The sequence below is a fragment of the Panthera pardus genome, unplaced genomic scaffold (genome assembly GCF_024362965.1).
Source record: "Panthera pardus isolate Hobbes unplaced genomic scaffold, ASM2436296v1 HiC_scaffold_23, whole genome shotgun sequence".
Classification (NCBI taxonomy): domain Eukaryota; kingdom Metazoa; phylum Chordata; class Mammalia; order Carnivora; family Felidae; genus Panthera; species Panthera pardus.
In genome coordinates this window covers 728,796-743,630 of record NW_026526799.1, presented here as the reverse complement: position 1 = coordinate 743,630, position 14,835 = coordinate 728,796, and the positions used below count along the sequence as shown (strand labels likewise).

At 61.4% G+C, this 14,835-nt stretch overlaps 1 protein-coding gene across 1 annotated transcript in view; it reads left to right on the top strand.

The window, feature by feature from the left end:
- Positions 1-14,483, top strand: part of RASGRF1 (Ras protein specific guanine nucleotide releasing factor 1) — a 99,977-nt gene extending 85,494 nt beyond the window's left edge. Inside the window, 5 exon segments of the mRNA XM_053888597.1 lie at positions 2,753-2,950; positions 6,732-6,811; positions 12,263-12,380; positions 13,227-13,295; positions 14,235-14,483. Of these exon segments, the coding sequence (XP_053744572.1) occupies positions 2,753-2,950; positions 6,732-6,811; positions 12,263-12,380; positions 13,227-13,295; positions 14,235-14,327 (558 nt within the window). The 3' untranslated portion in view covers positions 14,328-14,483.
- Positions 14,484-14,835: the final 352 nt, after the last annotated feature.

The following is a 14,835-nucleotide window of genomic DNA, read 5'->3' as shown; positions in this document are numbered from 1 at the left end:
CCTTCCGCAGGCCCCTCAGGGTGCCAGGTGGAGGACAGGTTCCCCGCGAGGCTAGCGCCTGACCGTCTGCGGTTTGTGTGCATCGTGACCCCACGAGCCCTAAAGGATGGGGGCTGTTACCCCCACGTTGGTCTAAGGAAAGCCGGGCTCTCAGGGCCCTTGCCCTGGGGGCTCCTGAGTCATGTCTGGGAGGCAAGGAAAAGTCCTCCCCCTGCACGCAGCCCTGCCCCAGCCCCTGAACCACAGGCCCTTGCACCCAGCCTGGAAAGAGCCCCGAGGGCACCTGCGTTGGCCTCTAAGTTCCCCTGAGCTGAGTCATCCCCCCAAGGGAAGGCCCTTGAGGAAGGAGCTGCACACGATTCCACTAGTCCTGACCTCCTGGCCAGGCTCCCTGGTCAACACCCGCATCAGGGAGGGTCTGCGGCAGCGGGAGGAAAAGAGAGACACGGCCACGCTGCAGCTTGGGGTCAGGACCCCCGTAGGGCACCCAGCAACAGACAGAACCCAGGCCACACGTCCAGCTAGAGACAGTGCGCGAAGCAGGTGGGCAGGTCCTGGGAACGCGCGGCAGCCCCGGGTGGCAAAACCCGGCCCCTCGCCCTCCCCCCGGCTCCCATGTGCGCCCAGGACCGAAGTGAGCCAAGGGCGGGGCATGAAACCAGTGTTTGCTGCCCGTGTGCGGCATGCCAGGCACTGTGCCCAGGGCTTTGCAAGCATGGTCTCATTTACCCCTGTTATTCTCACTTTGTGAGTGGGGAAACTGAGGCCCAAGGGGGGTCAGTTTCATCCCCAACATCACACGGCAAGACAGCCTGCCTCCGAGGGCCGCCCTCATCACCACCTGGCGTCTGGCCATCTCTCTTAGAATCCGCCCTGTCCCTCAGACACAGAATGTGCACCTCCGTGGTGGTGACCATCACGGCCCGTGGCTGTTTCTAGATCTCTCCCCGGCTGGGTCTGCAGCTTCCCACGCCGTTGTCTTACTGAGCGGCACTGACCAGGCTCTCCGGGATCAGGGCGAGGGCAGAGTGGGGGGCACCCCTGCTGCCCGCGGCCCCCTTGCGGCAGACTTGAGTGCAAACATCGATGGTGAATCTTGGTGTTGGTTCTGAAGAGAAAGCTTCTCATTTTTCCCCGTCGAGGATAATGTTTGTTTCTTTATCAAGTTAAAGAAATTCTTTTCTTGTTTGCTGACGGTATTTGCCACAGATCGGTACTGAATGTTATCAAAATTGCGCGCATCTATTGAGATGGTCACGGCTTACCTCCTTTAAACTGTTGATGTGGTGAACGACGGTTACAGATTTTTCTCTAATGTTCGCCCTTCCTTTCGTTCCGGGGACAGACCTAACCTGGTCGTGGCACGGCAGACAGGTGGACGTGTGATTTTCCATCTCGTGTTCATCTGCATCTGCTTTTGGCATCAAGGTTATACTGGCTTCATAGAGTACGTTGTGAGATACTCTTTTTTTTTTTTCTATTTTCTGGAAGGTTTCACAGAGGTATTCTTTTAAAAAATTAGTATAACTTGGGGCACCTGGGCAGCTCAGTTGGTTAAGCGTCCGACTTCAGCTCAGGTCATGATCTCGTGGCTCGTGGGTTCGAGATGCACGTCGGGCTCTGTGCTGACAGCTCAGAGCCGGAACCTGCTTCGGATTCTGTGTCTCCCTCTCTCTCTGCCCCTCCCCCGCTCTCTCTTTCTATCTCTATCCCTCTCTCTTTCTCTTTCTCTCTCAAAATTAGTAAATCTTAAAATTGTTTTCAAGAGTTACAACATATGTACTATTTCATGTTTTCGTTCCTCCCTAATTCTCTTCAGTGGTTTTCCATTCTTAAATAGTTTTCCAAGCCATCCTTTGGACATACATCCTTCAGAAATTATATTTGAGAAGATTTCTTGGCAGTAAAGGCCTACAGTTTTCATTCACCTGCACATGTCCTTTTCTTAATTGTTTGTAACAAGTAGTCTTCTTTTTTACTTTTTTTTAATAATTATAAATTCATAGGAAGTTTCAGAGAAGAGCACAGGGTGAGCCAGCTGCTGCCCCAGCTCTGTGTGTTTCTTGCTCCCTGACTCCCCAGGTCCCGCCCACATCTGATTTGTGCGTGTGTGTGTGTGTGTGTGTGTGTGTGTGTGTTCACTGAGGGCAGGGGGACCTCTGCCACTTTATATGTGAGCCCAGTGATGACACAAGGTGTGGGTCCCCTCCAAGCCCCAGCCGTGTGGGGGAGACGGTCTCGGAGCTGGGCTCCTCCTTATTCTTCCAGGCGAACCGTGTGATCACTTTGTCAGGCCCTCAAGAGAGCTCTCATTGTGTGTTTTATTGGGTCACGTTGAAGTCACGTATTAGTTTAGAAAAATGGCATATTTATATTCTCCTTTGGGAATTGGATCTTGTTCTTCGTAATCCAAACCTTTTATGACCTTTGGTCAATTGTTTTCATGCAGCATCTTCGGAAATCCTCAGATATTTAAGTTCTTGGGTAGTTTACACATTCCCCTTGGAATTTTGAGAATATTTTCCATGGTGTTTTCTAGTTGGTATTGCCAGTGTATAGGAAAACTCGTTATTACGTGTCGAGTGTTTAACCAGCCACCTTCGTGAGCTCTGTTAGTTGTCCTGGTAGTTTTCCAGTGTGTCCTTTTGGGATTTTCAAACGGGCAGTCATATAATCTGCAAGCAATGGTGATTTATCATCTCTGCAATACTTAGCCTCTTATTTTTTCTTGTCTCATCGCATGGGCTTAAAGATCAGTAACTTGATTGCTTCAGAGATCATCCGCAACGAGGACATCAACGCGAGAGTGAGCGCCATCGAGAAGTGGGTGGCCGTGGCCGACATATGCCGCTGTCTGCACAACTACAACGCCGTCCTGGAGATCACCTCGTCCATGAACCGCAGCGCAATATTCCGGCTGAAAAAGACGTGGCTCAAAGTCTCCAAGCAGGTGCGGCGGGAAGCCGGCGCCATGGCCTGCCTGGGGCCGGGCCGGGGCCGGGGCGCCAGAGTGCTGGCCTCCGGACATCGGAGGTGGGCGGAGGACAGGGTGGAGGCCAGCGCTTCCTCGTAAGCCCTCTTCCGGGAGAACCTCTTCTCCTGTATCACCTGAGACCAGGTATCGGGCCCGCATATGTGGTGCTGGGACCCATGAGACTTTAATTCCCACTTGAGAATTAATACTCCAAAGACGAAGGTGGAAGAGTGATTACTGGTCCCGATACTCTTGTCCTTGGGTTGGGACAGAAGGGTGGATGCCACTCTGGATCTGCAGGGTCGCCGGGACGGGGCCGGACGAACTTGCAGATCCCTTCCCAGGTCTCTGATTTCTCTGGCCCTTCTGGCCGCCAGGGAGTCCGCTGGTCCCTGTTACCCATGGGTAGTTGGTGACCTTAAATGGGAGCTTGATCCTTATTCACTCAGAACATGATTCTTCCCTGGGAATGAAGTTCCCTACACTGAGGTCACGAGGAGGTCACCGAGGCCCTAAGAGGAGGGTCAGTGGGGCACTTGGGCCACCTCCTTGGTGCACATGGTGTATGCCCGGACCCCAGCCTGCACGTGTGCAGGAGGCTGGATGGGTGCCACTGAGGGCAGGGTAAGCCTCCAAAGATACCAGTGACTTGGCCACAGCGTCTGGTCCTACGACTGGGTGGGCTGTGTGGGGCCCAGGGTCTCCAGGGCGCCTGTCTCCTCTGGATTTACATACGGTGCCCGCCTCGCTGTTCTCTTTATTGCCTGCCCCCTTACCATCCTCACACCCACGACAGGTCATAATTCTGCCCCCACGAGCAGGCATCGGGTCCATGCATCCCTCCTCCCTAGAAAAGCAGCCAAACTCAGGAAGCCCTGGGATGCTGTCCTCCCTGCAGTGCGGTCACTCTGGCCCCAGATGACGGCGTGACTGCAGGGTGCCTCCTGCCCCCCGTGACGCCAGGCCTCTTGCCTCCTAACACACAGAGATGCCAGGGCTGGGACGGGCAACGGAAGGTGCCAGCTTGTTAGTGGGATCCTGGAAAGAACAGAGCCTGGACGCACAGGGACTCAGGCCGCAGGCACATCTGGCCGCCCGTGGCCACAGTGCTGTGAATTCCTGAGCGGGCCGCTGCAGAACCCCCAACTCATCCGAGCCGACTCGGCCTGTCAGGGAGCAGACGGGTCTGTCGGCGGGTCTGATGGCCATTCCAGGCCCGTGTCTTTCTTCTGCCCGTTCTTCAGAATGGTGCTGTCTTCTCCGGAGGCTCCCGCCACAGTGGGGGCTCCGTAACTCTTGGCCTCATTCTTCAGCATCACCCTTATTGTAGAGTTGGGAGGGAACCTCCTTAACCATCCCGAAGTCTCCCGCTGTCTCAAGAGGGTGCACAGGGAGGGCAGTTAGAGATCAAGACTAACGGCCAGGCCTGCGTTCTCGGATGTCATTCAGGACCCGGGCATCGGCGATGCCTCGGAAAGCACATCGGGCTCACACGCCCTGTGGCGGCCTCGCCCAGCCCTCACCTTGCACGTCTGCGCGGCGCCTGGCCCGCACCGGCCCGGGAAGGATTGCCGCGTCTCTGCAGGTATCCCGTGGATACTTGTGACCCCCACCCCCAGGCCCCTGGAACGGCCACGTGTCTTAGAGGCGTGAGGTGCAGCCCCAGCAGATAGTTGTTATCATTGGCTCGAATGTGCCTGAAGCAGAAAAGCATTCTGTCCAGTCCAGGCCAGCCCTTGGCTGGAGCCGAGCAGTCAGGCTCAGTCAGGGACTTCTGGCTCCGTTTCCCTGTCCTCTCCTTCCCTCCCCCAGCCTCTCTGAAAGGGTGTCCCCCTCCAGGAGAGGACGGATGGCGCCCCTCCGTGGGGCGGCGCGGGTGACTGCCTGATCTGCGTGTCTCCTCTCTGGAGGACAGTTGAGTCTCAGTAGGGACAGAAATCTCTCCTCGGCTGCCAGTACTCTGGGGCTCCTCTGGGAGGGAGCAGCCTTGGCCGTCAGGAAGCATTCTGTTCGGTGAAGAGGGAAGATGGGATCTTCCTTCAGGAGGTTCTGTGACCACCTTCCTTCTCAACACAACAAGGCCGGCCCCTTGCTCGGTCTCTGGTTTCAGCGACATGTTCCAAGGGCTCCCTTGTTTCCACCCTCCCGGCAGAGATGCCCAGAATCCCAGGGGCCTGGGTCCCATTGAGCACCAAAGGACGGAAACTCCTGGCCCGGCCGCTTCAAGCTGGAACTCACTTTGTAAGCGGCGGCGGCGGGAATATCCAGGGGCCTCCCAGGCTGCAAAGCTCCTTCCTGGACAGCAGGACACCCCATCTGTGGAAGGAGTCTGAGCGTGCCCATCTCAGAGCCACAGATCGGTCCCAAGTGTCTACCCAGTCCCCCACACACATCAGAATATCCCCCATGTATCCTCAGGACCGCTAGCATGGTGATACTTCATCCGGAGCTAAGTGGCCAGCGGGGCCTACCCTCCCATTTTCCAGATTGAAAGTGGAGGCCAGCCATGGAACAGGAGCGGTGTCTGTGGGCTTGCGGAGGGTGTGTGCAGAGCTGCTGAGGCCCCAGGGCCAGGACACTGGGCCCCCACATCTGGTCTCCGGCTGCCTCGGGGCCATTCCTCTGCAGGCGAGTGGGGAGGAGGAGGGGGCGGGCCCAGCTCTGGAGAGAGAAGTCTAGAAAGTACAGGAGAAGCGGAGGCCCGGGGCCGCGGTTGACGTCGGCACCAGGCTGCGGGCCGGTACCTGAGGGCGGCTGCGTCAGGGGCACAGAATCACGGCCCGTGGCTGTGTCTCCACCACCAGGTCCACACGCATTTCTGCTTTGAGCGGGGCTGGTCAGGACCAGGTGACGGCTCCCCATCCAGGAGGAAGCAGACTGGATGGGCCCCTCGAGGACCGCACCCCGGTCCCTTCTCCCATCTGAATCAAGTCTCAGTGTCGCTTTCTGCAGGCAGATTTCTCAGGAACGTCTGGCCCAAAGCTGAGGGGTGTGCTCGGCCCGTGTGACCAGCGTCCCCTCCAGGCCACGTGCGCACAGCTGGCCTCCAGCGCCCGTTCTCGGCCACGGCCTGGATTTTGAGGGCAGGAGCTGGAGAGGTGGGGTCGCTAAGCCATGTCGCTGTTGCATAAGTGAGGGACCCGGGGACCGCCAAGACCAAGGGGCCCCCGGCCGGCAGGGAAAGGACCGCAAAGCCAGACCCTGGGCAGCCTCCGTGGCTCCCGTCTGCTCCCTGCAGACAAACGGGACCCTCAGCTGGGGGCTCACTCTTCCCCATCACGGTCTTTTCTTCCAGGTGATCAGTTCACCTGCCATCTTTTCTCCTGATTCTTACGTTAGTGCGGCGTCCTGAGATACACAGGTGTGGTTCTGTGCCCACACCCTTGGCCGCATCCCTGGGGTTGAGGGCACAGGAAAGGCCACGGAAGTGAAGCCACGGCCACTGCTGCGCTCTGCTCCGGAGGGCCCCTTGCAGTTACCCGGTCCCACCCCCACCCCGGTATCCGGGTCCGTGTTTGCAGGGGTGAGACCGGCACTCAGATCCCCCCCATCGCCACCCCCGTGCTTCTGAAGGGTGAGAGGACAAGGGTCCGTGGCTGACTCTTCAGGAGTTGGGGGGCGGTCCCCGGAAACGCCCTGCCCTGCGAGGAGGCAGAGCAGGGGCGGCCCCGGAGCCCGAGGGCGGCCCGTGGACCGTGGGCCGGTGCCTCGGGCCCCTGCGAGCCGCGCGTTAGTAAATGCTTCTGATTCTTTCTAGACAAAAGCTTTGATTGACAAGCTCCAAAAGCTTGTGTCATCAGAGGGCAGATTTAAGAATCTCAGAGAAGCTCTGAAAAAGTAAGTGTGTGCCATTTTGTCACCGTTATTTTTCAAATCGTAGACCGCATTGCGGAGGCCTCCACGCACCCGTCTGGCTGCAGCAGGAGGTCCGTGTGTCTGTCTGTCCGTCCGTCTACCCACGCGGCCCCTGGGCTCCCCAGACCTCTAGGGTGGGTCGGCTTTGTCCTCCACTGTCTGCTAAAGCCATCCCAGTCTCCGGGGCAGTTCCTGGCGAGGGGAGGGGCAGCACGCCCGAGTCCCAGCACGCGGGACGGCCGTGGCCCCAGACGCCTCGACGCTGACGCACACACATCCCCACAGTTCAGTGTTTCCGACATCAGGGAAGGTTGTGAGGTCAAGGTGTTTACTTAATGGGATCGCGTTTTCCCGTTTTTGTTGAGAATTAGTCATGGGAACAGGTGCGGTTTGCACAAACGGCATCTGGGAATCGGAGAACACAGATTTGCCGATGTCGCACCTGACCGCTGGCAAGGCGGGCAGGTCGTCACTAGAGCAGGACCACGCCACGCTGAGGGGCCGTCTCGTGCCACGTGGGCTGTTGAGCGGCAGCCCCGGCCCCCGCCCACCAGATGCCAGTGCCTTCCCCAAGTCGTGACGACCAGAGATGCCCCCAGACGTTGCCAAGTCCCCGGGAGAGGCAGTCGCCCCCGAGGAGGCCCCCCACCGTGAGGCGGGTCCTCCCGTCCCGTTCCTCCAGACAAGGACACTGAGGCGCTAGTGGCCGTCACAGAGCCGTGTGGCCGCGGTGACAGAGCCAGACCCTGGCCCAGGCGGCCTGCAAGGCCAGTGCTCTGCGGTTCGCCCGAGGGCCCAGGCCCTCCCAGCGCATCGGCCTCAGCCCCTTGGGGCGCACGGCGGCCACAGGCTCACGCGCGAGGGCTCTGGGGTCACCCCCGCTCGCTCGCTCGCTCGCTCGCTGTGCGCCCACGGCCTCTGCGTTAGTCCCTGCCGTCCTTGGCGAGACCCCGGGGCCGCCCCCAGTCCCGGCTCCCTGCAGAGCGCCTCTCCCGCCTGTCGTGCGGAATCACGCGGCCACTGCCCCCGGGGCCCGGGGACCGCGTCCAGCCCTTGGCACACCCGCGCCCCGCCCGTGTGCCCTCATTTCCCTCCCGCCGCACGCGGGCCGTCCTCCGCCACCTCCGTGTGCCATTGCTGCGTTCATCTCCACCGTGTTCGTCCTCAGACAGATGCCCCGCCATCTGTGCTGTCTCTGTCACGCCCGGGCCCCCCGGAGCCCATGGGCTGTGCTTGTGCGGGCCGCCTCACCGCGCATTCACCCACCTGTCCGTCTGCCGGGCACCCTTCCATCTGCCTCCCGCCCATGGCTTCCTTGTCTGCCGTCGCCTCCGTGGCCTGGGTCTGTCTCGGTAACCGCCCCCACCCCCCCCACCACCGTCTTCCCTCTTTCCCGGGGGCTCCGGTCAGCCTGTCCCAGACGCCTCTGCTCCGGGCTGCAAGGGGGTGGGGGACCTCAGGCATTCAGGAGCTGAGACCTTTATGCAAACCGGCTTATCGCTTTATGCACACGGAGGCCACGCCCTGCAGGGGAAGGAGAGACAGGGGACGTGGGGCGAATGTGTCCTGCACCCCTTCTCCAGAGGCACCGTAGAGCTGTGCTGTGTGAACCCCGGGGTCTTGTCTCAGCAGGGGGGGACGGTGGTCACAGGAAGGAAGGGAGAGGTCAGTCTTGAGCACAGCCGGTGGCCTGCCCGGACGGGGCCTCCTGCGTAGCCCGTCACTGGAAAGGTTTCGTGCCCGCACGCAGGCTAGTGAATGGCCTTTCCCGGCGGAGACTTCACCCCTACGTCCTACTCCCCTCCCCTCAGCCACACTCTTAAATCCCCCCGGGCCCACCGACAGCGCGTGCCCTGTGCGCCCCCAGTCCCCTGCCCAGGGCCCCCGAGAATGCCCCCGTCTGCCCTCCTCATTCCCCGAGCCCAGAGACCACCCTTCCGGTTCCGTGCAGCAAAACGTGGCCAGGAAGTCAAGTCCTCAGTGGCATTTGGTCACCAGCCCCGCTGGGGTCAATTCTGGGATTGCCCACCGGCCTAATCTGAACCCAGCACACGTTGGCAAATCTGTACTCGGGCTCTGCTTTGATGGGAAGCCCTCGTTTGGAGGAACGCGGGGCCACGCTCCCCGCGGGCTGCGGCCGCCCTGAGCAGAGGGCTGTGGGGGACCCAGGCGGCTCGCTGACCACCAGCCCGTCGCCACCCGCCCTTCGCAAGGGACAAAATCCATCCGTGTGGACGCGAGGGGCCCAGGGGTGGCCACCAGGCCACACACTCGTTTCCACCTGTATTTTCTGCTCGTGACCACACAGCAGAGCCTAGTCTCCTGCCGAAACCACAGAGCAGTGGGTGCCCTGGTGGCAAAACGAGAGTGGACTGCGACCCCCACCCCGACTCCTGGCCCCACTGCAATTTTTCCCCCAAAATCTGAGCACCTCATTTCTCGCACTGCATGCCAGAACTGGGGCTCCAACCCACGTGGCCAGCCCGAGTGCCCCTCACACCCTCTTGGGAGGGAGAGAAGATCCCTAAACAGGGGCAGCGAGGCGTGTGAGAGAGAGGGCCACTCCCCAGGCTGGGGCAGGGCCGAGGGGGGAGAGCTGAACTCCCCACGCTGGGGCGGGGCGGAGGAGGAAGGGCTGACCCCTTGGTGGCCGGCCCGTCAGGCAGCCCCACGGAGCTTTCAGCTGCTGGGACCACGTGATCTCCCCTCCCACATGACGTCATCAAGAATTTCTTGGAAGATGGTGGGGGACCCCAGACAATCCCAGGCAAGGCCTAGATGCCAGTGTCACCAGGAGGAGGCTTCCCGCATCCAGGCGCTGCCTGGAAAACCAGAGGCCGTGTTTAGAATGGGAAGCGGGGCGTTTTTTTGTCTCTTCCCTAAAACAGCAGGTTACAGGCGGGTGAGGGGTCTGTGAGGAGAGGAAGCCGCCCCGCATCCGCCCTGAGCCAGGGCAGGGCCGGACCCCGCCCGAGGGGGACGAAAATGCCCACACGGGGAGTCCAGAGCCGGCCAGGGGTCACAGGGGCGTGGCCTACAAGGAGCCCTCCGCGTGTGTCCCTTTCGTTCAGGCGCTCCCGCTGGGTCCCCACACAGTGGCAGCCTTCCGGGACCCTCCACAGCCCCGTGCTCCCCACGCCTGCCCCCAGCGCCCAGCGCCACGTCGGCAGCCCCACGCGCTGACCAGCACGGCTCTGGGTCCGGTCCGGATGGACTTGCCGTGTGCACGCGCGTGCACTAACCGTGTGTGTGCTTCCCTGGGCCCCTCCTTCCAGGCGCCTCGCCCGGAAGGCGGTGACCAGGGACAGAGCGGTGATGGGGCTGTGACTCCAGGTGCCCACCCGCCACCGTCCTACAGAGGGCTCCTGAGCCCGGTAAACGCATCAGGGGATACACGTCCACGATCAGAGGAACCCCTGACTTCCCACCGCTCTGGGCAGTCGGAGACCCTGTACGGCCTCCGGGAACACTCTGCGTGTTCCTTCCCTGCGGCCCCGGTCCCCCTTCCCTTCCCCCCAAGACAGGGGGTCCTTCCGGCCCTCCGCGTTCCTAGTCACCGTTAAGAGCAGAAATAGCGGGCCAGCTGGGAAGCCCCTCTCAGAAGCCGCTGGCCAGCGAACCACCCCCCCACCCCAGCGCTGGCTACAGAGTTGCTTCTCCGTCTCCCGACTAAGTCCCACCTGCCGCCCAGACTTGGAGGATGATGGGCGGAGTCGGAGAGCCTGACCTGTGACAGTCACAGACCGTGTGGTCCCGCAGGACCCTGTGTGTCTTGTTTGTTTGTTTTTTTTAAATCACAACCCAGTAAGAACACTTTTTTTTTCCCACAAATACATACACGGAAACAGCAACAAAAGTTTCACAAAACAACATGTGCTTTTGGCCCGTGTAACCGACTCAGATACTTTCTTTTATTCTACTTCTGGGTTGTTGTTGTTTTTGTTCTTTAAAAAGCTGATCAACGCTTAACGTATTTTCACCACCCAAGAAAGAGTCAAGACCTACAGGTCAGAAAACAACTCTGGCCACGGTCTCCCTCACCCCCGGGCCCACCTCCATCCCAGCTTTGCCGGCGGGATCCGCTCTCCGTAGCTTCCTTATAATTAACTCACGTTTTCCCCGAGTAAATTGAAGTAAGAAGGAAAAGCATGTCAGAACAGTAAACGGGGAACCACGAATACGAGGTTGCCACGATAAACAGACCCGGTGAAAACAAAGCGGTTTCTCGCTTCTGGCAGGGATCCTGGTATTTGCCAACACCCATCCTGAGACCTGTTGCCGTTTGTCCAAAAAAGAAAGCAACAGGGGAGGACAATGGCCAGTGTCAGAAGGCGTCAAAGCCGTAGGACCGCCGGACGAAAACCGGATGTGTTTTTCCCCGCGTGCAGCCATGCTACTTCATGTAGCGTGGGCGCATCACCTAACCTGACCTCCTAGACCTGTCTGGGCAATCAGCCCCATGGTGTGAGGGCAGCCTTGACCCTCGGGTCAAGGGTCACACGCCTAGCAGGCGAGGGGCAGAGGCTGGGTTTCTGTTCTTGCCCCACAGACCTCCCTGCCTCTCCTTCTTCCGGAGTGGTGGGTTGCCGCGTGGCCTCGAGGAGACAAGGTCAGAGGTCGAGGAGCGGGGGTCACCTGCCCCCGCAAGTGCGCGCAGCCAGACTGGCCGTGTCTGCGTGCTGCGCTGCACTGAGAGGAGGCTGCGGGGCACCATCAGGGGTCCCTGAGGGCACGACCCGGAGCTCTGCCAGAGCACGGTGGCCGCCGGACCCACACAAAATCGGCCCCTTTCTGGGGCCCCGCCCACAGGCTCCAGGGCGATACCCTGTGATGAAGATGTAACAGCAGCCCCCCAAGTCGGAGCGGCGTGGTCCACCACTGCTGGGTCGTGTCTCCCAAAATGCTCCCTCCCCAAGAGGTCACTTGTTAGGGATGCTGTCCCCCAGCCCCCTGCTTAGAAGCCACTTGTAGGAGGGGACCTCGAGGGCCAGGGTTTCCTGCTCCGGGACCCCAGTGCTCAGGTGGGCAGGAGATCCCGTGGGGCAAGCGGCCGGTCGAGGCACAGGAGGAGTGTCAAGGAGCAGAACGACACTGGGGGGCTGGGTAGCATGGCTGGCAGAATGGGGTGGGGGCTGGCAGGTCCCCTGGGGGGTGGGTCTAGAGCAGGGCTGCGTGGAGAGTTTCACGGGGGAGTCAGGCGAGGGGGCTGGGAGGGGGCCGGCCGTGGAGCCCAAAGCCTGCATCCGGGTCGGAGAGCGGACGGGTGGGGGAGGGCTTTCTGGCCCGCTGGCCTGTGGCCCATCGCCCCAGAGGACTGACCCTGAGGCGGCTGGCAACCCCAGGCCTCCAGCACATGCATGCAGGGTGTTCTGTTTCCGTAGACGCCCGTGTTTTCAAATGAAAAACGTTTGTCTAATGCCATTTGCTTCGAAGTTGTGACCCGCCCTGTGTCCCTTACCTGGGGATGTACCTCACTGACCTGGCCTTTATCGAAGAGGGGACGCCCAATTACACGGAGGACGGCCTGGTCAACTTCTCCAAGATGAGGATGGTGAGTTTCCCGGGGCAGGGCAGGGGCGCGTCAAAACCCGGGCCGAGTCCCGGGACCGCCGGGCCTGCGATCGAGCACTCGCACCCGGCAGCCTGGGGCTGGCTTCTGCGGCGAGAGCCGCCGCGGGTCCCCGAGAGGCAGAGAGGCAGACAGCACCGGGCGGGCCCCCGGCCAGCCTTACCGCGCTCCCTCGGACGGAGCCCCCTGAGGGGTCGCCCCCGCTCACGGGGGAGCAGCCTGGGGCTCGCGGGGCTCCGTGGCCCACCCGAGGTCACCCCGCGGGGGAGGGGCAGAGCTGGCCACGCGAAGCCAGCGGCAGACAGAATCCGTAGGCAGCCCCTCCCGAGTGGAAGGAGAGCGCCGGGCCGGTGCCGTGGCTCCCCCCCGCCCTTTCTCACGACACCCTCGGAGGGGTTCTGTGTGATGTGGTTTCCAGTCGACACGGGGCTCCCTGGGAGGGCTTCTCTGTCACCCGCAAGCCAGAAGCACCGTCCTGGTGACGGGACGGGGCCCCGGCACCCACGCACGGTGGGCACGCGGAACGTGGCAGGTGCCCTGCGTTTGCCGAGACGTGGGCACCGTTTCGGGATGTTGGACAGCCTGCCCTCTCCGACCGAATGGTGCTTTTTCTGTCACGTAATCGACCCGTAGACTTTTTACTGGTGTCCCCCTGGACACGGATCGCTGGGGCGAGGGAGGCCGCGTGCCTCCACGGGGGCCCTCGGGTGTGAGCTAAGAGGCCGACCGCGGGCTTGGCTGCCGGCGCCCCGTCCGTGCCGCGGAGCGGAGGGGCTGGGGGAGCCCGAGAGAGCAGGCTGTCTTCTTGACGTGTCCTCGTCCTCGCAGATTTCTCACATCATCCGAGAGATTCGCCAGTTCCAGCAAACCGCCTATAAAATAGAACACCAGGCGAAGGTAAGCCGGAGGCACCGTCCCCGCCACCCAGCCCCTCTCATCCCCCGACGCCCCGGGGCCCCGCGCCGACGCCAGCGTCTCCAACAAGCCTTCCCTGTGCCCCGACCGGCGGGGACGTCTCCCCGCTCCACGGCTGGTGCCGAGCTGGCCGCTCCCGTCTGATTTGCACCTGCCCCGGGACGGCCGGAGGTCCCGTCGGGGCCCCCTCCCAGCCAAGAGAGGCAGCGTCTACAGCATCTTTTGGGAAAGTGACGCCCCCTAGTTACAAAGTTCAGAGCTGGGAAGGGCTCGCGGCGGAAAGTCCCCCCCGGCCGAGTGCAGCCGTGTGTGGTGTGGTTTTCCTCCTGCCCTGGGTTTCGGAGCAAAATAATAATAATAATAATAATAATAATAACGAGGCTTTGGTTGCAAGCAAGCGACAACTGAAAGAGCCTTGAGGAGAACTTGGCGAAGCGGGGCTGCCCGTGCGGCTTGGGAGCTGCCCCTCGAAGCACCTTTACTTGTAGGAATCCAGCAGGTGACCCGGGAGGGCGGACGGAAGGGTGATTGTGTCCGCTCCGCGATCTCGCCCCGGAGCGAGCCGTGCGAGGCCGGGAGCGCGGCCTCGGTTTCCCCTTTCTCCTCTTGGGGTGAATGTCGCTCAGCCTGATGTGTATTCGGCATGAACGCTGAAAGAACACGTGACCCCCTCGCCACCTGGGTCCTACGACTGACATCTTAGAGGGTTTTTTCCAAAGTACGAGCCCCAAATGCTTCACCTAGAGTTCGGCCAAGGGTGACGTTGGCCACACATGACTTCACGTCCCCGTCAGGCGGCAGTCAGTAATAATAGCCGGCCCACGTGAAGACGCAGGGCTGGCTCAGACGCGTTCGCCCCACCCCCGCGGGGGCCCCGTGTCCCCACCGCCTGCCACTTGCCCCGCGCCTTCCTCTCGCCAGGTGACCCAGTACCTGCTGGACCAGTCCTTCGTCATGGACGAGGAGAGCCTCTATGAGTCTTCCCTGCGAATGGAGCCCAAACTCCCCACCTGAAGCCGGCCCGGCCCGGCCCCGGCGCCCCACGGACACACGCGGTGTGATGTGTACATAATTGTCTGGTTCCTGGATTCTCCTCTTTAGTATGTGCTTCTCCAAGAATACCAATCCGTTCTCGTTCTTAGATCCCCGTAGAACCGGAACAGGAGCCTCTGCTCCCGCCCCGCCCCCAGCCCCCGCCCCCGCAGCGCCTGTTTCTTTCCAGCCGCGTCCGTAGCCTTCCCAGCCCCCCACTCCCTCGGACGGGGAGACGGAGCCCGTGCAGACGCCAGCCTGGGCGCCACCCCGCTTCTGTCCTTCCGCGGCCCAGGCCTCCCCCCGTCCCCGGGCTGAGGCGGCCCCCCCCCCCGGGTGCCCTCCCAGCATGTTCCATGTAGTCGTCGTAACGGGGGGGTGGGGGGGGTGGGGGGAGGCGGGCGGGGACCGCACCCTGAAGTCCAGTCATCCACGGATCTTCCCGCTGACGGCGATGCCAGTTTCCAAAGCAGCTTTTTCAGCCAAAACC